Consider the following 23,759-nt stretch of genomic DNA (forward strand, 5'->3'; position numbering starts at 1 on the left):
CTCAACAGTAGAAAGCACTCACAGCTACAGCATCAATCAGGTCAGTGATTTATTTCAGCATACCATCTACGCGTTTCGATCACCACAGGATCGTCATCAGGATGATGATATATATATATAGGTACTCGAGGGTCACCAGAAGTGACATCATGTGCACAGGAAGTGATGTCATGCAGACCTGTGCACGTGATGTCACTTCCACCGCCTGGGGACTTAATTTCCTGCTTGTGACCTGCCCCTTTTCACATACATAGCGGGTCTTTCCCATAATACTGAGCATGTACCATGGAAAATTAACAACCCCATTGGTTTTTAAACAGTAACTGGAACCCCTCTATCAATTGTCACACCCACATTCAACTCAAAATGATCAGCGTTGCCCCCATCTGACTGCATCTGGGCCATTTGCTATCGAGCACTGAGAATCATCACAGCCGCTGTGAGACAGAGGGAGGCGGGGCTCAAATTGTATGTCACATGGTACAGCCGCTGTGAGACAGAGGGAGGCGGGGCTCAAATTGTATGTCACATGGTACAGTCCAGCGATACAGAGTCTGGGTTAATATGGCGGGAGCAGGAGAAGGAAGAAAGGGGACATAAAATATTCCGTACTGGTCAGTCTATCCATAGCACAATAATTACACACACAAAATGGCTGGAGTAGTAAAAACGGTCCATGATTTATTGTTACATACATCTTATAGTACAGTTGCCCCAAAGCAGTGCTGCCCTCGTTGGTACTGACCGTTCATCCCCCTTACTCTCAGATCCCAGGCCCAGCCGTACAGCCAGTGCCTGCTCTGTGTCCAGCTAGGCCTGTAAAATTGTACTTTTATTTAAAGGGGAAGTAAACCTCAAAACCTTACAATTAAGTACAATTTTCATTATTTTGTAACTCTGCCATTAAAAAGAAAGACTAGGGTAGGCAAGCGTTCCTATTCGCCCATCTCACCTATCTGGGATCTCCTCCACTGAATTAGAAAATTTCTCAAGTCAGCATTAAAAATATCCAGCCCAGCATCTGATAAATGGGTTCCGTCCTCTCCGAACAGTTCAGGAGACTTGATGGTTAAGTCGCTGTGCGTCACTACAAAGTCTCCATTGGACTCCATGAACCTACTGACGGCTCTGTTCACCTTCTTGCGTGTCCGGTCTATGGCCGCTTGAGACTCTGCACCTTCCCAGGTTGGTCTTGGTATTAAATTTGACCAAGCCAGAGCCTTAAGGTTTTTTTTCTCTTTGATTTCAAGCAGGTCAGTCCTAATGTCGATTATCAGCTGAACAGTCTTCGTTGTAGTCAGGTCGTTGCCACCAGTGTGAATAACAAGAAGGTCTAGTTGGCTTATATCCTTAGTCTCCAGCATCTTGCCAAGGTCTTTCCACAGCAAGCCCTCCTCACCGAGCCATGATATTGTCATGTGTTCCTCTGGTATTCCCAGCTGGGAACCTTCTCCACTCTCTGCTGCCCTCTTGAAGGCCCTGGAGACACAGGAGTGGCCTGCAATGAGCACCTTTAGGGGCTGGGCTAGCCCTGCAGATAAAAAGAATAAATGGTTGAGCCAACTGTAAACCACCCAACGTGCACAATAATTCAAAATAAAATGTTCTACTGTTTTTAGATTAGGGCCCAACTCAAGAGACTATCATCACCTATTTATGTATGTTCTGGTCAAATTCAGTTTCCTGATCCTTCAGCAGAAGGTTTGCAAATACAAATCTCTTATTGCTCTAAGTCTAAGATACAACAGGAAGTAATAGACAGAGATAAACGCCTGGTTAAATGAGAAGCCACCAAAATCGGCCTCTACGCAATATACGAATTGTCTTTCATTCATCCAACTCACCATGTGGTCCCTTCCTCCACCCAGTCAGGAAAGATCTCAAGTCAGCATTAAAAATGTCCAGTCCAGCATCTGATAAATGGATTCCGTCCTCTCCGAACAGCTCTGGAGACTTGATAGTTACGTCGCTGTGCGTCACCACAAAGTCTCCATTGGACTCCATAAACCTACTGACGGCTCTGTTCACCTTCTTGCGTGTCCGGTCTATGGCCGCTTGAGACTCTGCACCTTCCCAGGTGGGTCTTGGTAATATGTTTGACCAAGCCAGAGCCTTAGGTCTTTTCTTCTCTTTGAGTTCAAGCAGGTCAGTCCTAATGTCGATTATCAGCTGAACGGTCTTCGTTGTAGTCAGGTCGTTGCCACCAGCGTGAATAATAAGAAGGTCTAGTTGGCTTATATCCTTAGTCTCCAGCATCTTGCCCAAGTCTTTCCACAGCAAGCCCTCCTCACCGAGCCATGATATTGTCATGTGTTCCTCTGGTATTCCCAGCTGGGAACCTTCTCCACTCTCTGTTGCCCTCTGGAAGGCCCTGGAGACACAGGAGTGGCCTGCAATGAGCACCTTTAGGGGCTGGGATGGGCCTAAATAAAAAGAAAAAATGAGTCAATGAGCAGTGAATTAAACATTCATCATTATGAAGACAAGGCAACAATGATATAAAGTTCAAATAACTTAATTCATAGAAATCCCCAAACTCACCAGAAACAGCAGGTAAACTGACTCCGGGAAGCTGTTCCGCCTCGGTGGCAATTGGTCCCTCTGTGGTTTCGAGGTCACTTGATGGTTCCTTCGTTGGCCCAGAGTTTGTATTAAACTCATTTTCAGATGAATCTGTTCCTGCTTCCCATTTCCTGAGAAAGAAGCTCGGACCCCACTCATAACTCTTCCAAGGATCCCAGAAACCGCCTGTATCTGGAGGAGGGGATGGTCGGTATGAGTAGCCGCTGTACCCCCACACAGAATCCTTGCCTTTGGCACACACTGAATTCTCTTCTCCATAATGGACCCTATTTGAGGATAAAGATCTCCTGTGTCCAATGGGATCCTGTCTGGGCCTTGAATGATTATCACCTCCATTTCCCTGAGCATCGAATAAGGCAGTGAGTTGTAGTCCAGCACCGTTCCCTGCTTCCCAAGGGCAAACAGAAATAATGCTGCAACTGATTCCAGTCTCCTCCACACCCCAAAAATTGGTGGTTTTGTGCCCAAATCCCAGCACTGGGGAGTCCAGCCCTCGCACCCGCTTACTGGGCCCACCCGGGGCATTAGTGCCGATGATCCCGCCTTGCAGAGCCATCAGTCTCTTACTGTTCATTCTCTGAGCTGTGTATGTCTGTCGCTGAGCCGCATAGGAGTGACCCGCTCTATTGGGTGGTCTCTCCATCCTCTATTTCTTATACCTGGACAAAAAAATATTATAAAAATGTAAGTGCCCACTCTGAACAATACTATATTACCAGTTGGGTAATAACATGGGATAGAGGAGTGCAGACGGAGTGACTCAGCCTGCAGCCTTGTGCCTTTATATGGGCACAGAGCCCCTCAGTGACTGCTAATATCCTTATCATTTACAGTAGGGGGTACATTATCCCTTATAATACATGAGTGATACTCAGAGTTCCCTGTATAACTCAGCCTGCAGCCTTGTGCCTTTATATGGGCACAGAACCCCTCAGTGACTGCTAATATCCTTATCATTTACAGTAGGGGGTACATTATCCCTTATAATACATGAGTGATACTCAGAGTTCCCTGTATAACTCAGCCTGCAGCCTTGTGCCTTTATATGGGGGGCACAGAACCCCTCAGTGACTGCTAATATCCTTATCATTTACAGTAGGGGGTACATTATCCCTTATAATACATGAGTGATACTCAGAGTTCCCTGTATAACTCAGCCTGCAGCCTTGTGCCTTTATATGGGGGGCACAGAACCCCTCAGTGACTGCTAATATCCTTATCATTTACAGTAGGGGGTACATTATCCCTTATAATACATGAGTGATACTCAGAGTTCCCTGTATAACTCAGCCTGCAGCCTTGTGCCTTTATATGGGCACAGAACCACTCAGTGACTGCTAATATCCTTATCATTTACAGTAGGGGGTACATTATCCCTTATAATACATGAGTGATACTCAGAGTTCCCTGTATAACTCAGCCTGCAGCCTTGTGCCTTTATATGGGGGGCACAGAACCCCTCAGTGACTGCTAATATCCTTATCATTTACAGTAGGGGGGTACATTATCCCTTATAATACATGAGTGATACTCAGAGTTCCCTGTATAACTCAGCCTGCAGCCTTGTGCCTTTATATGGGGGGCACAGAACCCCTCAGTGACTGCTAATATCCTTATCATTTACAGTAGGGGGTACATTATCCCTTATAATACATGAGTGATACTCAGAGTTCCCTGTATAACTCAGCCTGCAGCCTTGTGCCTTTATATGGGCACAGAACCCCTCAGTGACTGCTAATATCCTTATCATTTATAGTAGGGGGTACATTATTCCTTATAATACACGAGTGATACTCCAGGGTAGTGTAATACGATTTATAGCAGAGCTAGTTGTCAGGCTGCCTCCAGGGAAGGAATAGCTGGACTATATGTCGCTCATCACTTCTGAAATTAACAGCACAACAATCAAAACATTTAACTTCAAGTGAAAATGGAACAGTTAAAGAAGGATCAGAATATGCCAAACACTATATTTACCTGTCGCTGGGTGAGGGTTCCTCTCCGGCCTCTTCTCTCTCCCAGAGCTCTGCCCTGTGACACTGACACCCACCCTTTATAGCAACGCTGAGCGGCCCCTCCTCCCTGTATGAGCCACAGGGTGCTCGGGGGGAGTCACTGGGTCCCCTCATGTGGTTTCTCCCATAGCCAAGTGGCTGCTCTGGGCCAATTACATATGAATCAGGGAGGGAGACACCTTGGCTCAGTGACACAATGGCCCCACCCAGACTATTGTCCCATTGAGGTGTTGGATACACATCCCCTCTGGCCCTGAGTGAGACCCCCGCATACTGTAATTAGGCCTGGGGGGGGGGGGGGGATAATGAGATGCCAGGGTAGAACCTACTGGGTAACAGCCATATTTATAATGTGTAACTGTAATATATACTGTATGAAATGTACAGATTACTGATATATATATATAATGTATGGCTTCCTGGGCAAAGCTTGTGCCTTTATTACATTCAGGACTTTGTTTCTGGGGCATTTGCTACAGTTCCTTGGGTTTATGGCTGGGAATATAATCTGGAATTATTGTTCATTTTTGTGGGTTTTGTTATATTTATCCGTCATGTCCCGTTGCCCTTGAACTGGGAGTTCAACCTCCAAACCAGCTCAGAGCCATTCGGTTGGCAGCCAGGCTCATAGTGACCATAGTGCAAGCCAATCAAAAAGGAGTACGAGTTGCACTTAGATGCCTTGTATTTTGCCTTTCCAGCTGACTCTCACTGCCGTCAGTAGAGAAAATGGCTACCTACCTACCTATGTACCTACTGACTTACCTACGTACCCACCAACTTACTTACCTACGCACCTGCCAACTTACCTATGTACCTACCAACCAACTTACCTACCTACAGACTTACCTACATACCTACCAACTTACCTACAGACTTACCTATGTACCTACCAACTTACCTAACTACAGACTTACCTAAGTACCTACCAACTTACCTACCGACCTACAGACTTACCTATGTACCTACCAACTTACCTATGTGCCTACATACCTACCAACTTACCTAACTACAGACTTACCTAAGTACCTACCAACTTACCTACCGACCTACAGACTTACCTATGTACCTACCAACTTACCTAACTACAGACTTACCTAAGTACCTACCAACTTACCTACCGACCTACAGACTTACCTATGAACCTACCAACTTACCTAACTACAGACTTACCTAAGTACCTACCAACTTACCTACCGACTTACAGACTTACCTACGTACCTACCAACTTACCTATGTACCTACCTAGCTACATAACACAAAGTCACTATCAGGAGAGGCACATAAATATCTCTAAAACCTCTAAAGCCTAAAAGATCCCACTATTGTAATTTTACTAAAGCAAAATAAAAAATGGGCCCCTCCCCTAAATTGTATGTTCATAAAAGGCAGTGTAAACCTTAAAATACATGGATAATGAAGGAAAATGTCATTATAAACAAATTAACACTGGATTTAAAGGAGACATATCCTATAAAAATTATGAATGTACCAGGGAATTATACTCCTCTAGATATAGAAGGATTGTGCTTAAAAAAGTTGTGTTTCTGACTGATTTATTGAGAAATTCCCCCAAACCCCACTAGCCCCGCCCATCTGTGCCACTTCCTGCTGGCTGAATTCCCAGGCTGTGCAGGGGGGCCGGCGGCACTGTAGGATAGGAACCAATCAGCAGCTAGGCTGACCTGATAGGGAACTGAAGCCTGTCTGTGCTTGTGTGAGTGCAGGGCTGTGATTGGCTCTCCCCCTCCTACTGTGCTTCTGGCAGGGACTGTTAGGACACGCCCACCCCTCATGTGAAACCCAGACAGGGACCTGAGAGGATCTATAGGGAGCTCCAATAAAGGGGCCATTGTTACAGATAGGGTTAATGTTTAGCCCAAAGGGAAACCAGCACCGGATATTATTCATAATTGCCTACAGGGTTAGGGGTTTCCTTTATCCAATATGTCTCCTTTAAAGCTATTTGTAATTGCCATTGCTACAAAGCAGTGTCTGCCCATCGCTATTCAGTGTGCTGCGGGTTCTGACTGCTGAAACAATGTGGCACACACCGCTAACAGACCAGTAAAAGGCAAGCAAAGCACTGGAGTCTTGGCCTCATAATGGCAAATGTTTATGTGGAACTTATGTGGCGCGTTTATTAGTCACAACCCCGGTGCCCTGCAGCTTTATTGGGTAAAAGTTTTGGAAGCCGAAGCCCTTGGGTCACATCGCTACATTAGTGCAATATAATATAAATAGCGGAGCAGCGCTACAGCAGGGACACAGGGCCGCACTGTTTATACTGGTGAGACATAAACATCCGCCTCCTTCTGGGCAACAACCAATGAGCAACGCGCGTTTGGAGGACTACAAAGCGATTGGTTCACTTACAATCAGAAAAGCGAGAGTTTTACTAGTTTAATACCCCGAAGGGGCGGGATCTAAAGGTTGAAATACAATGAGCCGACTGATTGGTTGATGGAGCCACGGTGTGACGGAAGCACGCTGTGACGGAATCACGCTGTGTGAATGCCAATACGCGCAGGGAGACGTCGCATACCCACGTAATGGGTCGCCAGGCACCGGAAGTGAAGCCAATCTGTTCCGGAAATGTTGGCTTGAGAAGGAGTCGTACACAAACAGCAACTGGTGCCCCAGGTCCTGGGGTCTGAGCGCAGTTCCGAAACGTCCAGTCCCAGATACCCGCCCAACCGGAGGAAGGTACTCAGTGGGCGGGGTTACTGACCCGACCCGTTATTACTCCCCCCCCCCCCGGGCTTTTGCTTAATAGAAAGTTTATATTTGCACCGCTGGGCCGTGTCCTGCGTATAGTTCTGCCGGGAATGTCCGAGCCCTCAGCCTGCCCGGTGTCCGGGGAGAGAATCATCCACTGCAAGGGCTTCCTCAGATCTTATATAGTGTGAGGGGGAATCGGGCCCAACAGTATCTGGGCTGGAGCTTTAACCCCTCATAACAGCAGTTATAGAACACTGGTACCGACCCACATCCCCCCCCCCTAATACTCTATAGTGTTAACCATTTCCTTCCATCGCCCCTCTGCCCTCTCTCTGCATCATGGGAGTAAAGTAAAGCCCCTCCCTCTCCCCCTCCCCCTCCCTCTCCCCCTCCCCTCCCCTCCCTCTCCCCTCCCCTCCCTCTCCCCGCCCCCTCCCCCCCCTCCCTCTCCCCTCCCTCTCCCCCTCCCTCTCCCCCTCCCTCTCCCTCTCCCCGCCCTCTCCCCCCCTCCCTCCCCCCCCCCCTCCCCCTCCCTCTCCCCCTCCCCTCCCTCCCCCCCCCCCTCCCCCTCCCTCTCCCCCTCCCTCTCCCCTCCCCCTCCCTCTCCCCCTCCCTCTCCCCTCCCCCTGCCCCCTGCCGGGACATGGACGGTAGGGAGAATTAATGGGATTCTGTGGGTCTGGGCCCCTGATATTGCTGGGAATAATCCCCTATAGAAATGTGTAAGTGCTTAATTCCACTTCCAGGCCCCTCCCTCCCACAAGGAGCCAATGGGAATGTGGGAGGAAGCGAGTGACCCAGTGATGGGGAAGAAGGATAAAAATGAGGAGCGGAAGGAGAGAATCCTGAATCTCACACTGGAGATTATCTATCTGCTGACTGGAGAGGTGAGGGGGGCACTGTGAGTGGCACAGTGAGAAGAGACTGTCTGTCTGTACAAAGGGGGTCTCTCTGCTGCGTTACACACTCATCATTCTCTCTCCCTCTCAATACATAGGGCTACGTCATCCCTAAGAAGAAGAGCCCAACTGTGGGTTTGGGGGCCCTGCATGCCCCTGGCTCCGTCATACAGAAGGAAAATGACAAGAAGATCCTGGAACTCATCTCCAACATCATCCAGCTGCTGACTGGAGAGGTGGGTGCGGCCCCCCAATCCCCCCTTATTGTTTAGTAACAGTGTATGATAATCCCTTTCTCTGGCTGGGGGATGACTGTAACATTGTGTGTGCCAGGTTGCCATAAGGTGTGAGGATGTTTCCATCTATTTCTCCTTGCAGGAGTGGGAAGATATAAAAGGAAACCAAGCACTGTTCATGGAAGGAATAAAGGAGGAGGAGCTGCAGAAGCTCCACCCACTGGGTGAGTAACGTTTACAAGGCCCTTTTCGACAGAATGTAAAACAGAATTATGTTTTTCTATTCATTTATTTCCCTGTGGGCTGTAAGACATGGCAGCCAGTTAAGGACAAGGTTTACAGCCTTATACATTTATAAAGGTCATAGAATTCTGAACTGAGTTCCTATATCGACCTGGAGCTTTTTGCCTGCAGTTGAACTATTATTCTACCCTTATTCTGAGATTTTATTATCAACTGCTAAAGTCCTGTGGGTGAGATTTACTAGGGATTATGTACCCACAGGTTGGTAAAACATGAGCGACACTACAGCCATGGCAAGTTATCAGAGTATTCTCACAGCTCAGATAAATACAACAATCTTTTATTCTTCTCTGCCAGACGGTGAATATGAAGATAAGAGAGAGATTCCAGCTGATCTGGGAGGAACATTATGTTATAATAATGAGCCAAGCAAGATTGGGGCTGAAGGGGCAGATTTTTGTGCCGACGGAAATCTCACAAACCCTGAAATTTCTCCAGTGGAACAGCCCCCACCGGCCAATGGAATTAAAGAGGAGGCGGCTTCATGTGAAGGGGGCAACCAATCAGATTGCAGCATTAATCCCCTTACAGAACAGATACAGAGAACAAAGTCACATGCTCGGCTCTTGCGCTGCAAACTAAATAACTACTTGTCAGTGAAATCAGACGCTATTAAAGCAGAAGAGACGTCGGGTAAAGAAGAAACTCCCCCTGATTATAAGATTATTACCGTAACAGAACCAGAACAGGAAACCGATCCGTCCCCTCCTCCCATGTCATTCGGCCATAATCACAGATCATTAGATAATTACGCGTCCAAGGCTATTAAAGAGGAGCCGCTTACGTGCGACGGGGGAAACTATTCTGATTACAACATCATCACCGTAACGGACGAGATGGTGGGAACGGACCCTTCCAATCCCGTTGTAGGAAGCAGCTTCAATTGCTTTTCAAAAACGACCTGTAGCAGCAAAACCAGAGGCTCCGATAAATCCGTCCGTACGTTGGAGCAAAGGACGCAGACGGCGATATATAATCACGCCGACGGCCAATCGGGGTTCGGCAGCAGCCGAGGGCCAACCGTGCATCAGAAAACGCAGACGGGGGAGAAACCATTTACCTGCTCCGAATGCGGGAAGTGCTTTACCCGCCGCTGGTACCTGAAGGACCATCAGAAAATCCACACGGGGGAGAAGTCGTTTTCCTGCCCCGAGTGCGGGAAATGTTTTGCTCGTCGCTGGTACCTGAAAGTCCATCTGCAGAGCCACACGGGGGAGAAGTCGTTCCCTTGCGCCGAGTGCGGCAAAAGCTTCTCGCGCCGCTGGTACCTGACGGTGCATCAGAAAAGCCACACGGGGGAGAAGCAGTTTTCCTGCACCGAGTGCGGCAAACACTTCACTTGCACCTCCAACCTCAAGGTGCATCAGAAGGTCCATATGGGCGGGAAGTCCTTCTCCTGCTCCGAGTGCGGAAAGTTTTTCGCCAACCGTTCCGACCTGTACGAACATCAGAGGAGCCACACGGGGGAGAAGCCCTTCTCTTGCCCCGACTGCGGCAAATGCTTCGCCGAGTGCTCCGAGCTCATTGAACACTATCAGACTCACAGCGGCGACAAACCCTTCGCTTGTTCCGAGTGCGGAAAGTGTTTCTCCCGTCGCTCCCATCTCAATATACATCTCCGAGTTCACTGAGGGGCAATTACACTCAGCCGGAGCTTTCCTTTCCTCCAGAGAATATCGAACGTTTTCTAGATGAAATTTGTAGTCTATAAAATTGCTGTTACATCGTTTAATGACTATACAAAAACTATATAATTCAACATATCATGTGAAACATGTACCAGCGCATTATACTCCTCTAAATATAGAAGGATTGTGCTTAAAAAAGTTGTTTCAGACTGATTTATTGAGAAATTCCCCCAAACCCCACTAGCCCCGCCCATCTGTTCCACTTCCTGCTGCCTCCTTTCCCAGACTGTGCAGGGGGGCCGGTGGCACTGTAGGATAGGAACCAATCAGCAGCTAGGCTGACCTGATAGGGAACTGAAGCCTGTCTGTGCTTGTGTGACTGCAGGGCTGTGATTGGCTCTCCCCCTCCTACTGTGCTTCTGGCAGGGACCGTTAGGACACACCCACCCCTCATTTGAAACCCAGACAAGGACCTGAGAGGATCTATAGGGAGCTCCAATAAAGGGGCCATTGTTACAGATAGGGTTAATGTTTAGCCCAATTCATAATTGCCTACAAGCATGTAGTACCAACATTTTGGCCCCGCCCCTTGTGTGTGCAAAGTAAAAAACTGATGTGACTCTATATGAGGGGGCCCCAACCTTTCTTACTCGGGAGCCACAGTCAAATGTAAAAAAGACTTGGAGAGCAACACAAGCACCATAAACGTTCATGGAGGAGCCAAATAAGGGCTGTGATTGGCTATTAGGGGCCTCTATGCACCCTATCAGCTTACAGGGGCTTTATTTGGTAGGAAATCTTGTTTTTATTCAACCAAAACTTGCCCCCAAGTCAGGAATTCAAATATAACTCCCTGGTTTGAGGGCACTGAGAGCAACATCCAAGGGGTTGGGGAGCAGCATGTTACCCCTGAGCCACTGGTTGGGGATCACTGATCTATAATAAACAGTTCATAGGAAGAGTTCCATTGGTTAATGCAATAAGTCAGTCAGTTTATTGGGGGTCAGTGGGGTTTGCCCCAAGTTTAACCCATTCCCACCTACCTGCCCCTGCTCTGCGCTGTCATTGCTTCATATGGAAGTTACATAAGTTTTTGCATAAGTTACGCAAACTGCGTAAGCGTCGGGGCCCAATCACCAATCAGTAGTAATTCATAAAAATAATTAATAATAATGTGCTAATAAGTGGGTGTGGTTTGCCCCTCCTGCCCCCGTCCCGCCGCTCTGCATTTCCTGTTGTTTATTACGCAAGTTCCGTAAGTTTCCAGGCAGATTTGCAGAACTTACGTAAATTGCGTAAATTTTGCTGTAACTTTATACGTAACCTCTGCAGTTTGTGTAACTTATGTGTTATACACGGGGCCCAGCACAACTGTACCCCCTCTCAGTACCTCCCTCTCCTCATCCTGAGGGGGAGGGGCTTAGCCGAGTCAGTTTTGATTGTTTTCATTCAACCAAAATATCCTCAACTCACCCAAGTGAATGGCGGCACCGACCCCTGGGCAAATCTGCAGTTTGTGTGGCACTAAATCCCCCCAGTAATGGGCAGCGGGGCATCTGTGCACTTGGGGGCGGGGATAAAGTGCCAATGGGGCGGAGTCTGCTGAAATATTCTGTGTCTGTGAGATCTGAGCAGCACAATGGGGTCCCCCCTCTCCCCCCGATGCACAGAGCGACTTGTATTCTGGGTTCCGGAAGTAGTGGGGGAGGGGGGTCACCCCAACCCTTTGTCTCCCACACATCCCCTGGGAAGGAGGAAGCCCTGATGCTTTTATTCAGTCAGTATCAGGGGCTGTGGGGGGTACAAAGCTGATGGGCAGCGTTATTGGCGGGATTTCAGAAATTCTCTCATTTGTTGTAACGTGGGGTTCCCTGTAGCAATGATACCTGGTGCCAATGTGATTAATGGGGAAAATGATGGAAATATGGGGGGGGGGTCAGTTTCTCTAAGTTAAAGGGGACCTGTCACCCCAAGTGATCATTTCAAATCCTATTCTATCAATGTTAGTCGGGCAAAATACACTTTGAACTCATTTATACAATATAAATACTGTGTATACTCGAGTATAAGCCGAGTTTTTCAGCACTAAAAAAGTAACCCTCGGCTTATACTCGAGCATATGAGTTGAGTCCGTGCATACCTGGCCTTACGCGCACTCTGGCTGAATGCACTCGAACCCCCCCCCCCCAAGTGCGTTCAGACAGAGTCAGCAACTGGGTTGAGGTTTAGAATGGGCGATGGTTTGCTGTGTTGGCTACTACAGAAGGGTGACTGTTATATTTATTGCATATTTTTTATCTATTCTGTAGCATGGTGATGAGCCTGGGGTGGAGGGTCAGCGGAGGAAGCAAATACTTCCCTTTAAAGGGGAACTATAAAAAAAAAAGTCTGAGAGGCTCTTTGCTGAACCTACACTAAAGAAAAAGAGTACTGCTATCTTAGTGACGTAAACCAGAAGGGCTGCTAAAAATAAATGTCACATCAGCACTTTTCAGTCTAACCATGCACATATTCATTTCATACAGCTGATGTTATTATCTACTCCAGTTCAAGTGACTACTTTTTATGTGCACCCATGAAATGACCTTTAAGGCAGCACGTGATAATATGTCATTTTTTATCCTCTATTGGCATTCCATGGCCCTGAGTCGTCCTCTATAGTATATAAGAGCACATCTAGTAGAAAATAATTGAAGGATGTATCTGTGCTCTCTGTGACTCCCTCAATGACTTTCTATTGACCGTCCTGAATGTTCTCATCCCCAGTGGAATCATTACAGGGGTGGGAATCTGTTAGCTGATCTGACACATCAATACTGTATTGCGCACGCACTGGGGTCCAAGTACATCGCTCACCCTAGGCTTATACTCAAGTCAATACGATTTTCCAGTTTTCTTAGGTAAAATTAGGTACCTCGGCTTATATTCGGATCGGCTTATACTCGAGTATATACGGTAGTGTTATTTCCTTCAGTCTCGGAATCCGCAATCAGAGCGGCGCCATTTTGTATGGGTAACGTCTAGGAAGTGCTGAATGGAAAATGAAAGTAATTGCAATTAAAAATCTGAGCAGTTGGTCATTGATTGTCTCTGGCATAGAGGCGGGGCCAGACAATACATGATTGACAGCTCAGAAATTACAAATAGAATTTGGGTTTCATGCTTAATTTGCAAAGAACTTTTATTATACAGGTCTGTATGGGGGGGGTGCCAGTATATGGGGGTGACAGGTCCCCCTTAACTGCCGGCAGCCTTAGTACAAATACAAAGACCAGCTAGATTGGCATTAGATCATGGGCTACATAGGGGCTCTAACACACAGGATGGGCTGTCGCTATGTGGAAATATCCTTGGGGTGTAGTGCAACTACAACTCACTCAGGCTGTGTGCAATAAACAATGGGCCAGAAGGTTCTTTGTGGTGAAACAGAACTCAGCCAGATAGATGGGCCTGAGCCCAGTAACAGGGAGGTGTAGGGAACAGTAGGGTTAATAGTCCCTGTGGGTCCCTACATAAGTTTTAATGAGAAAGAATAAAAATACAGAGGGGGCGTGGCCATGAGTCGGTGAGTGACAGTCACAGATATAAATGTCCCGCAAAAGCCGCGCCCCCCAAATCCAACGCTAATGAATATCCTCACCGAAACCCCCCCTCCCAGTGTAGCGCAAAGATACAGAGCGGGAATTGTCCAGCAGCGCCACCGTGTGGCGGAACCAACAACCCGGCGATTCAGCAACAGGAGAGACTGACGCAGCTTCACCGGAACCCGCAGCGCAGTGAGATCTAACCCCCCGTTATATATAAGTGGTGCAGCCCGTTTGTTCCGGGGCCTCCCACCCCTGTAACGTGTTGCTTGGAACCGTCAGCCAGTTTGGGTTCATTACACCCCCCTCCCCCCGTGTCAGCCCTCTTTAGCCGGTGTGGGGGCTCTGAAAAGAGCCTTTGTGTTGTTTCCTGATGGGGGCGCTGTGACCGGGCAGCTCACTTGCTCTTGGCCGCCTTGGAGCTCTCGGTTTTCTTGGGCAGCAGCACGGACTGGATGTTGGGCAGGACCCCGCCCTGAGCGATAGTGACTCCTCCGAGCAGTTTGTTCAGCTCCTCATCATTGCGCACAGCGAGCTGCAGGTGCCTGGGGATGATACGGGTCTTCTTGTTATCCCGGGCAGCGTTCCCGGCCAACTCCAGGATCTCAGCGGTCAGGTATTCGAGCACTGCGGCCAGATAGACCGGAGCTCCGGCTCCCACCCGCTCAGCATAATTGCCCTTTCTCAAGAGCCTGTGAACTCGGCCAACTGGGAACTGCAGCCCAGCCCGGGATGAGCGGGTCTTGGCCTTAGCCCGAACCTTCCCACCTTGTTTGCCTCTTCCAGACATCTCAACTTCCGTACCGAACTAAACGAAACAATACCGAACGTCTCCTATTTCCAACTCTTTATAGACAGTTAGTGGCCCGCCTCTCTTCTCTCACTGGCTGAGTCTCAATTCAACCAATCACATAGCGGAATCAGAAAGCACCAATAGATGACTAAGAAGCCGACTCGCCATGTAATTTCTTTTTACAAGCTGGATTTACTGCAGCCAATTACAAAGACGCTTTAGCAAACGCCAATCATTTGCTGCCAGAGTCTCAAGGAGGACGGATTTCATACCATGTGACGAAGCTGGCCAGTTAGAATCAATTATATCAGGCAGCCTTATTTGCATGGGAGGGCTATAAAAGCAGCAGCCCGGGAGGCGGAGGGAACAGTTTTCGCGTTTCTCGGAAAGCGTAAGGATAGTTGATCATGCCTGATCCAGCCAAGTCCGCTCCAGCCGCGAAGAAAGGCTCCAAGAAAGCGGTGACCAAGACCCAGAAGAAAGATGGGAAGAAGCGCAGGAAGACAAGGAAGGAGAGTTACGCCATTTACGTGTACAAGGTGCTGAAGCAGGTGCACCCCGATACCGGCATCTCCTCCAAGGCCATGAGCATCATGAACTCCTTTGTCAACGATGTGTTTGAGCGCATCGCAGGGGAAGCCTCCCGCCTGGCTCATTACAACAAGCGCTCCACCATCACCTCCCGGGAGATCCAGACCGCGGTCCGCCTGCTGCTGCCTGGGGAGCTGGCCAAGCACGCCGTGTCCGAGGGCACCAAGGCTGTCACCAAGTACACCAGCGCCAAGTAACTGCTGCCCCATCTCCTGCCCTACTCCCGGCAACACAAAGGCTCTTCTAAGAGCCACCCATTTTCTCACTATAAGATCTGTTATTGGCTATAGGCGCTTTGTATAATATAAATGAACGGTAATCGGTGAATATTATGGGGAAACAGCCGGTAACATTGGCACCAGGGAGAATCTGGGGTATAATTCTAGTTGGCGGGGCTGAAGTTGCTCTAACGCCCAGGAGAGGTTGGGCTGGGGGTACAATATACAGGGACATTTCGGCGCTTCCCATGGGTTTTTCCCCAGTTCCCTTATCCATTGTCTTATTCTCAGTAATAAACCCGACAGCCCCAGTGATTTACTGATATGTAGCGATCTGGGAGCTATAGAACCGCAAAAGGGATTATTTCTTCGAGTTTCCGAGTGATTTTCCCCCTATCTCTGCTACTATGAGCCAGGCAGGAAAGTGTTAAACCCTACGGTACAACCCGATCCGTGTAAAAATAATATTCCATCAGGGAGGTGGGGGGAGGGGTGCGGAAAAGCAGCAACGAATGTGATGGGATCAGTCACAGCCCGGCGCCGCCCCCTTCTATGCAACATACAGTCACTTTCCCGCACAGAGTAGCGCAGTGACGCTTTGCTCGGTATAGGGGGGGAGTAGCCAAATAGACTCAGTGCCACAGTATAGATTATATACGGGCCGATTTTATCCTAATAAATCTATTAATAATAATGTAACTAATACAATACATTCCCAATGTTTTGGAGGAGCGGAAACAAGTTGGAGCAAATTATTTTGGCGGGCGATTTGAAACAATTAACGGCTTTACATATGCTTCAGTCATTGGCTTTGAGAATACAGAGGAACTTTTGTATTGTCCAATCAAGCGCCTAGTTACCCAGACGCCCTAAACTCCACCCCCACCCAAGTTCCCGCTCAGGTCCTGTGCCTGTGTATATAAGCGGGTGGCGGCGCTACAGAAATCATTCTCTGACAGAGTTAGTAAGAAGGATTTCGCCATGTCCGGACGCGGTAAAGGCGGGAAGGGTTTGGGGAAAGGAGGCGCCAAGCGGCACAGGAAGGTGCTGCGGGATAACATCCAGGGCATCACCAAGCCCGCCATCCGCCGCCTGGCACGGAGAGGGGGAGTCAAGCGCATCTCTGGCCTCATCTATGAGGAGACTCGGGGGGTCCTCAAGGTTTTCCTGGAGAATGTCATCCGGGACGCCGTCACCTACACCGAGCACGCCAAGAGGAAGACCGTTACCGCCATGGATGTGGTGTACGCTCTCAAGCGCCAGGGCCGCACTCTCTACGGCTTCGGGGGCTGAATCTGATTCATTTCCCGGCTACTGATCTATCGCACCCAAAGGCTCTTTTTAGAGCCGCCCAAAGCCTCACTCAGAGCTGTTACTGCTTGTTCTGTTTATTTTCAGTTATTTTATAAGAGCAGGAGAAGGCTGGTGCCTGTGGTGTGATGATATTCCCTTCAATAAATAGAAATAGTCTTATCTGTCAGGCATCCAAGGTGCCCCCTTTGCCAAAACACAAAGATGACTATTATAATAGCAAACAGGAGGCAACACGCAAAGCTGATAAATAAAGCAGTCAGTTTATTGATAAAACACAAAATGACCAGATAGAGAGAACTAAGGCCCCTCTGAACCCCAGAACATAATACAGATTTCCCTTCTCCCTGTGCCCATGTTGGGGGATCAGCAAGTGATCAGTCTCTAGAATGGAACCAATAACCCAACCCAATCCGGTCAGTGGGACCGACCCCTCCCTGAGTGCTGCAGCCAAACTCCCCCAGCAATGGCTCCCTGTACTGTGCTACTTGCCTGGGACTCCGACCCCCCCACACTCCCTTTATAGCCTCCCCCTCTCTCACTCACCTGCCCATATTATACCCGGGGCCCCCTTATTTCTCTGGGGGAACAGCGGGAGGGGAAGGATTTCTATTCATCCCCAACAATTCCCACAAATGGGAAGGAGAGAAATGAAGCGGAGCCTTTCCGGGGAGCGGGACTGAGTTCCCAGGAGCTGCTCTGGGCAATATATGCAGCCAATAGAATGGGAATTAGTGGCACAGACCCGGGCACTTACTGGGGCAGCTGATCCCATACAGACTGGGGCACATTTATACTCAGAGCCGAGAGAAACAGCACAATATTCCGTCTCTGGAAACACACGGACACCGGGCTACAGGGGAGAGAGGGAGAGAGTGAGTGGGCGGGGAAACCAGCCAATAGGAAGGAAATTGCTGTCTGGAAAACTAACCAATCGGGGCTCAAGATAGATGAATATAAGGAGAACGTGACGGAACAGGCCGCATTAGTTTTACATTCGTTGTATCTCTGAGTCAGAATGGCCGAGACCGCTGCACCTGAGACCGCTCCCGCCCCTCCCCCGGCTGAACCCGCCGCTGCCAAGAAGAAGCAGCCCAAGAAGGGAGGCGCTAAAGCCAAGAAACCCGCCGGGCCCAGCGCGGCCGAACTGATCGTGACAGCCGTGTCCGCCTCTAAGGAGCGCAGCGGGGTGTCCCTGGCCACTCTCAAGAAGGCTCTGGCTGCCGGAGGCTACGATGTGGAGAGGAACAACAGCCGCCTCAAGCTGGCTCTCAAGGCCTTGGTCACTAAGGGGACTCTCACCCAAGTCAAGGGGAGCGGAGCCTCCGGATCCTTCAAGCTGAACAAGAAGCAGCTGGAGAGTAAGGAGAAGGCGGCCAAGAAGAAGCCAGCGGCGCCCAAAGCCAAGAAACCAGCGGCGGCGGCGGCAAAGAAGGCGCCCAAGTCCCCTAAAAAGCCCAAGAAGGTCTCGGCAGCAGCAAAGAGCCCCAAGAAGGTGAAGAAACCGGCAAAGGCCGCCAAAAGCCCCAAGAAGCCCAAAGCGGCCAAACCCAAGAAGGTGGCCAAGAGCCCGGCTAAAAAGGCCGCCAAGCCCAAAGCTGCCAAGAGCCCGGCTAAAAAGGCTCCAAAGCCTAAAGCTACAAAGAGCCCCGCAAAGGCCAAGGCAGCCAAACCCAAAGCGGCTAAAGCGAAGAAGGCGGCGCCCAAGAAGTAATTCGGCCCCGGGGCCCCTGCGCACTGACCCAAAGGCTCTTTTCAGAGCCACCACCTCCTCCATCTAAAGAGCCGATACCTGTGTAATCCGCTAATTATAGGGTTAATAAGGGTCCAATTTTTCTTTTGTATCGTCCCATAACAATCAGTACCCGGTCCCATAACAATCAGTACCCGGTCCTATTGCCATAAAATCGTATCTGCTCCGGTGTATACCCGCCCCAATAATCTCTGAGGCCGATTCCCATTTCAGCCAATCACAATGCCGGTTTCTGTAGACGTGACATTCAGCTCCCAATGAAGAAACCACGTTCATTGTCGCCCCAAGAAAGGGAAATCCCGGCCAGTAGGGGCGCTGTTAATTCCCTCATATCCTGGTCTGCGTTTAATTATGTAAAATTCCAAACTGCCACTAGGTGTCGCCCAAACACCAAGGTTCATTCTATCACTCACACCCGGGCTAGGGGTTTCTATTTCCCGCATTAGCTAGAAGCTTTACTGGGGGCTTATGGCTCGGTTTAGACAGCGGTGTAGGAAACAAGTAAAGATGCTCCCCCTGCCGGACACTATTAGTAACTACTGGCAACGCAGAGCCACTTGTCTCCCTCAGATTCGGACAGATCGGATCTTCGCAGGGACCCAGACCTTATAGCCTAAAACCTTGTTCAGGTAGAAGTTTGCAATTCATATGTGCCCGGTACCGACATATAACTACAAATACGCCGCCCGGTAACCTGTATTGTCTGTGGGATATTTTGGCGGCGGCTCCAACCGTTATCAGTGAGTCAATAGGGTGTAACGGGGGAGGAGGGATCTATTTGAATTAGCCAATGGTACAGAAGTATTTACGCGGCATTCCATAACGTTCCGTGGATTGGCTGGGAAGGCAGGGGCGTGTTTATAATTAGCCAATCAGTTTGAGCTTGTGCCTATATAAACCCGGGTTGCGGCCAGTTCAGGATACTCTGTTCCGCAGTGTTAGTGTTACAGAATGGCCCGTACCAAGCAGACCGCCCGTAAGTCTACAGGAGGGAAAGCTCCCCGCAAGCAGCTGGCAACCAAAGCAGCCAGGAAGAGCGCTCCGGCCACCGGTGGAGTGAAGAAACCTCACCGTTACCGGCCCGGCACAGTCGCTCTCCGTGAGATCCGCCGCTACCAGAAATCCACCGAGCTGCTCATCCGCAAGCTGCCTTTCCAGCGCCTGGTCCGGGAGATCGCTCAGGACTTCAAGACCGACCTGCGCTTCCAGAGCTCAGCCGTCATGGCTCTGCAGGAGGCCAGCGAGGCTTATCTGGTCGGTCTCTTTGAGGACACCAACCTGTGCGCCATCCACGCCAAGAGGGTCACCATCATGCCCAAGGACATCCAGCTGGCCCGCAGGATCCGAGGCGAGAGGGCTTAGATCATCGGCAGCTTCTCTCCCAGCAGCACAAAGGCTCTTTTCAGAGCCACCAAATCCCCAATCAAACGAGCTGAAACCATTTTATTGCGATTCCCTGAAATCCTTTATACTCTGCCTACTAACAGCCGGACATGCAAGGGTTACTCAATGGGAGTGTGGGGCACTACTGAATAACAATTAACCCACAGAGTCCAGACTTTCTTTTTCTGTCCTCTTCTGATACATTTCTGTAAGGAAAGTAGGTGAGTGACGGCAGAAGAGGGAACAACGCCTTAAAGATGGCGCCTAGAGCTTGATACTTACCATATACCGTATATACTCGAGTATAAGCCGAGTTTTCCAGCACTCAAAATGTGCTAAAAAAGGAATCCTCGGCTTATACTCGAGTCAACTAGTACCAGCGCATCAGTTTCAGGCAGGATGCAGACACGTTGAGCCGCTGGCAACCCCCCAGAGCCCCTCCTGCGTCGCCCGAGCACTCGAAATCAAACAACTGCATACAGGCATCAACCTCCCTCCCCCGTGTCTCTCCTACCAATGTGCACGTCGCCTGCATGTCACTCTCTGTCCTATGTCGCGCCTCCGGATGCTGTCCCGAGCTCTCACAATGCTGCCGAACTTACTAGTACCGGCGCATCAGTTGCAGGCACGTCACGCCCGAGTACCCCCCTCCCTCTGCGTGTGCGTGACGTGCCTGCAACTGATGCGCCGGTACTAGTAAGTTCGGCAGGACAGCATCCGGAGGCGCGACATAGGACAGAGAGTGACATGCAGGCGACGTGCACATTGGTAGGAGAGGCACGGGGGAGGGAGGTTGATGCCGGCGGCGCGACCTGCCTGCATGCAGTCCACAAGAGACAGTGCTCGGGTGACACGCATGTAGTCAGTAGGAGATAGTGCTCGGGTGATGGGGGGGATGCCGCTGGCGCGACCTGCCTGCATGCAATTGATAAGAGTCAGCGCTGGGGTGACACACGGGGGTGTGAGGGTTTTGCTGCCCACGCGACCTGCCTGCATGCAGTCTGTAGGAGAGTGCTCGGGGGGTGGTGAGTTGCCGGCAGTGCGACGTGTCTGCATGCTCGCTACAGCAACGCAAAATGTTGTTTTGAATAAAAGAGAATCACAGCACAGTAAGTTGTATCTTACAAAATGGTATTAGAATTTACAGAATTTATTGGCTGAGAGGGCATGTAGGAAGATATGAGGTAAGCAGAAGTTTTGATAATTGGAATTTCTTATGGTATCAGTTTTGCTTTTCGATGTGTAGAAAAAACTTATTATTGAAACTTAGCAGTAGCTGCTGCATTTCCCACCCTAGGCTTATACTCGAGTCAATACGTTTTTCCAGTTTTCTTAGGTAAAATTAGGTACCTCGGCTTATATTCGGGTCGGCTTATACTCGAGTATATACGGTACACTGTTAGCTGAGCAACTGTATTCTGTGTGGGGGGAAACATACAATTTCCTTCTCCCCCCAGTGCCCAACCTGCAGCAACTCTCCCAGCCCCAATGTACAAATAAGGAAAAGATTCCCCCAGCCTGACCCACTGAGCGCTGCAGTATAAGGAGAGTCCGGCATTGGCTCTATAAGCCGCAGTGTTATGGTAACAGCGCCTCCTAGTGGCATGTTAAAAAACTGCAGCGAGTTGGCAGCTCCCCGGGAAAGGCTGATGTCACTATCAAGCGATACCCGGGATGTGGCGATAGAAAGTTGCCCGGTATCCCGCTATTAGATTCAGTTCCCAGTGTAGATGGAATATAGGGGGGTGGTTTCAAATCATCATTTATATCCATTAGCCAATCAGAATTTACGCGACTAACACGCCACTGGTGGCTCCGCCCACACGCCTTGAGTTCTCTCTCAGGTCCTCTCCAGCTGCATATAAAGCGATGGGACAGGCTGGTAATCACATTGCATTTAAAGAAGCATCAGTGAGAATGTCCGGACGCGGCAAAGGCGGGAAGGGCTTGGGGAAAGGAGGCGCCAAGCGGCACAGGAAGGTGCTGCGGGATAACATCCAGGGCATCACCAAGCCCGCCATCCGCCGCCTGGCACGGAGAGGGGGAGTCAAGCGCATCTCTGGCCTCATCTATGAGGAGACTCGGGGGGTCCTCAAGGTTTTCCTGGAGAATGTCATCCGGGACGCCGTCACCTACACCGAGCACGCCAAGAGGAAGACCGTTACCGCCATGGATGTGGTGTACGCTCTCAAGCGCCAGGGCCGCACTCTCTACGGCTTCGGGGGCTGAATCTGATTCATTTCCCGGCTACTGATCTATCGCACCCAAAGGCTCTTTTCAGAGCCACCCACTCACTCAGTTATTTAGAGCTGTTACTGCTGCCTTATTGCGATATTTACAAACCAATAGTCTGTATAATAGAACACTACTAAGATTATAAGAGGAAGAGGCTACCATGGTTGACCCATTTTGTCCCATCAATGTGTGGTGTTGGCGAATTAATTTTCTTGCTATAACCAAACCTGAGAATCGTTATTTGGTGGGGGTTAAGTCAATATTGATTTTATTCAATTGATATAAAGCGATGTAGGAGAGCGACCAGCGTTATTTCCACACGGAATAGGAAAAAAGCCCCAAACTCCTGTGCCCCGTGTATAAACCGCTTACAGAGAATCGGCTCCTAATAGTACAGACAGAGAGCGATGCGATCTCTCACATTGGATCCAACTCCTCCGGCACAGCGACTTGTACATGTGAATCTCTACCCGTATTGGCGGCAGCTGCTAATGGCCGATACACTATCCCTGAATTCGCAGAACTAAACAGAAACACATCAATGACTGGGAAAAAGAATCCTAACTGCCCCTGTATAGGATTTCGCTCTCACGGTACAAACTAATATATATATAAGAAGCAGTAACAGCTCTGAGTGAGGCTTTGGGCGGCTCTAAAAAGAGCCTTTGGGTTCGATAGATCAGTAGCCGGGATATTATTCAGATTCAGCCCCCGAAGCCGTAGAGAGTGCGGCCCTGGCGCTTGAGAGCGTACACCACATCCATGGCGGTAACGGTCTTCCTCTTGGCGTGCTCGGTGTAGGTGACGGCGTCCCGGATGACATTCTCCAGGAAAACCTTGAGGACCCCCCGAGTCTCCTCATAGATGAGGCCAGAGATGCGCTTGACTCCCCCTCTCCGTGCCAGGCGGCGGATGGCGGGCTTGGTGATGCCCTGGATGTTATCCCGCAGCACCTTCCTGTGCCGCTTGGCGCCTCCTTTCCCCAAACCCTTCCCGCCTTTACCGCGTCCAGACATACTCAGTGAAGCTTCTACGAACGAAATGTGATTACCAGCCCGTCCCACCGCCTTATATGCAGCTGGAGAGGACCTGAGAGAGAACTCAAGGCGTGTGGGCGGAGCCACCCGTGGCGTGTTAGTCGCGTCATTTCTGATTGGCTCATGGAAAATATATTCTACACTGAGAACTGAATCTAATAGCGGGATACCGGGCAAGATCCTGTCGCCACATCCCGGGTATCGCTTGATAGTGACATCAGCCTTTCCCGGGGAGCTGCCAACTCGCTGCAGTTTTGTATAAGGAGCTTGTATGAGCCGCTGGCAGTGAGAGGGTTACACGCCAGGAGCCCGAGTTAGTTGTGCTATTCACTTAAAATGCCACTAGGAGGCGCTGTTACCACTGCGGCTTATAGAGCCAATTCCGGACTCTCCATATACTGCAGCGCTCAGTGGGTCAGGCTGGGGGAATCTTTTCCTTATTTGTACATTGGGGCTGGGGGAGTTGCTG

The 23,759-nt window shown here is 49.7% G+C and overlaps 9 protein-coding genes across 9 annotated transcripts in view; 6 read left to right on the forward strand and 3 right to left on the reverse strand.

Annotated features, from left to right (window-relative positions):
* The window catches only part of h2ac14 (H2A clustered histone 14), a 1,193,713-nt gene extending 1,178,942 nt beyond the window's left edge, over positions 1–14,771 (reverse strand). The window contains 1 exon segment of the mRNA NM_001004821.1: positions 14,344–14,771. Within this exon segment, the coding sequence (NP_001004821.1) occupies positions 14,367–14,759 (393 nt within the window). The 5' untranslated portion in view covers positions 14,760–14,771 and the 3' untranslated portion in view covers positions 14,344–14,366.
* On the reverse strand, positions 657–4,684 carry LOC101732555. Its single transcript, XM_004913816.4, has 4 exons — positions 4,561–4,684; positions 2,542–3,242; positions 1,845–2,423; positions 657–1,531 (listed from the first exon to the last, which is right to left on the reverse strand). Exons 2-4 carry the CDS (start codon positions 3,224–3,226, stop codon positions 936–938), a joined length of 1,860 nt encoding a protein of 619 aa, XP_004913873.2. The 5' UTR covers positions 3,227–3,242; positions 4,561–4,684; the 3' UTR covers positions 657–935.
* On the forward strand, positions 7,065–10,583 carry LOC100489533 (oocyte zinc finger protein XlCOF7.1-like). The gene is made up of 5 exons (XM_012962019.3): positions 7,065–7,304; positions 8,066–8,206; positions 8,317–8,454; positions 8,552–8,678; positions 9,055–10,583. Exons 2-5 carry the CDS (start codon positions 8,090–8,092, stop codon positions 10,386–10,388), a joined length of 1,716 nt encoding a protein of 571 aa, XP_012817473.1. The 5' UTR covers positions 7,065–7,304; positions 8,066–8,089; the 3' UTR covers positions 10,389–10,583.
* A 349-nt stretch (positions 14,772–15,120) lies between the features above and the next one.
* Positions 15,121–15,766, forward strand: LOC108648866 (histone H2B 1.1). The gene has a single exon (XM_031893111.1). The coding sequence runs from the start codon at positions 15,170–15,172 to the stop codon at positions 15,548–15,550; it is 381 nt and encodes a 126-aa protein (XP_031748971.1). The 5' UTR covers positions 15,121–15,169; the 3' UTR covers positions 15,551–15,766.
* A 750-nt stretch (positions 15,767–16,516) lies between these two features.
* LOC105947131 (histone H4) lies at positions 16,517–16,923 on the forward strand. The gene has a single exon (XM_031893125.1). The coding sequence runs from the start codon at positions 16,553–16,555 to the stop codon at positions 16,862–16,864; it is 312 nt and encodes a 103-aa protein (XP_031748985.1). The 5' UTR covers positions 16,517–16,552; the 3' UTR covers positions 16,865–16,923.
* A 962-nt stretch (positions 16,924–17,885) lies between these two features.
* LOC100485239 (histone H1B) lies at positions 17,886–18,649 on the forward strand. Its single transcript, XM_031893075.1, has one exon. The coding sequence runs from the start codon at positions 17,901–17,903 to the stop codon at positions 18,594–18,596; it is 696 nt and encodes a 231-aa protein (XP_031748935.1). The 5' UTR covers positions 17,886–17,900; the 3' UTR covers positions 18,597–18,649.
* Positions 18,650–19,552: 903 nt separating this feature from the next.
* LOC116406473 (histone H3) lies at positions 19,553–20,051 on the forward strand. Its single transcript, XM_031893090.1, has one exon. The coding sequence runs from the start codon at positions 19,587–19,589 to the stop codon at positions 19,995–19,997; it is 411 nt and encodes a 136-aa protein (XP_031748950.1). The 5' UTR covers positions 19,553–19,586; the 3' UTR covers positions 19,998–20,051.
* A 1,355-nt stretch (positions 20,052–21,406) lies between these two features.
* LOC116406475 (histone H4-like) lies at positions 21,407–22,306 on the forward strand. The gene has a single exon (XM_031893119.1). It carries the CDS (start codon positions 21,888–21,890, stop codon positions 22,245–22,247), a length of 360 nt encoding a protein of 119 aa, XP_031748979.1. The 5' UTR covers positions 21,407–21,887; the 3' UTR covers positions 22,248–22,306.
* Positions 22,307–22,894: 588 nt separating this feature from the next.
* h4c1 (H4 clustered histone 1) lies at positions 22,895–23,285 on the reverse strand. The gene is given in 1 exon segment (NM_001016869.2): positions 22,895–23,285. A coding segment is annotated over 1 exon segment (312 nt). The 5' UTR covers positions 23,270–23,285; the 3' UTR covers positions 22,895–22,957.
* Positions 23,286–23,759: the final 474 nt, after the last annotated feature.

The sequence above is a fragment of the Xenopus tropicalis genome, chromosome 9 (genome assembly GCF_000004195.4).
Source record: "Xenopus tropicalis strain Nigerian chromosome 9, UCB_Xtro_10.0, whole genome shotgun sequence".
Lineage (NCBI taxonomy): Eukaryota > Metazoa > Chordata > Amphibia > Anura > Pipidae > Xenopus > Xenopus tropicalis.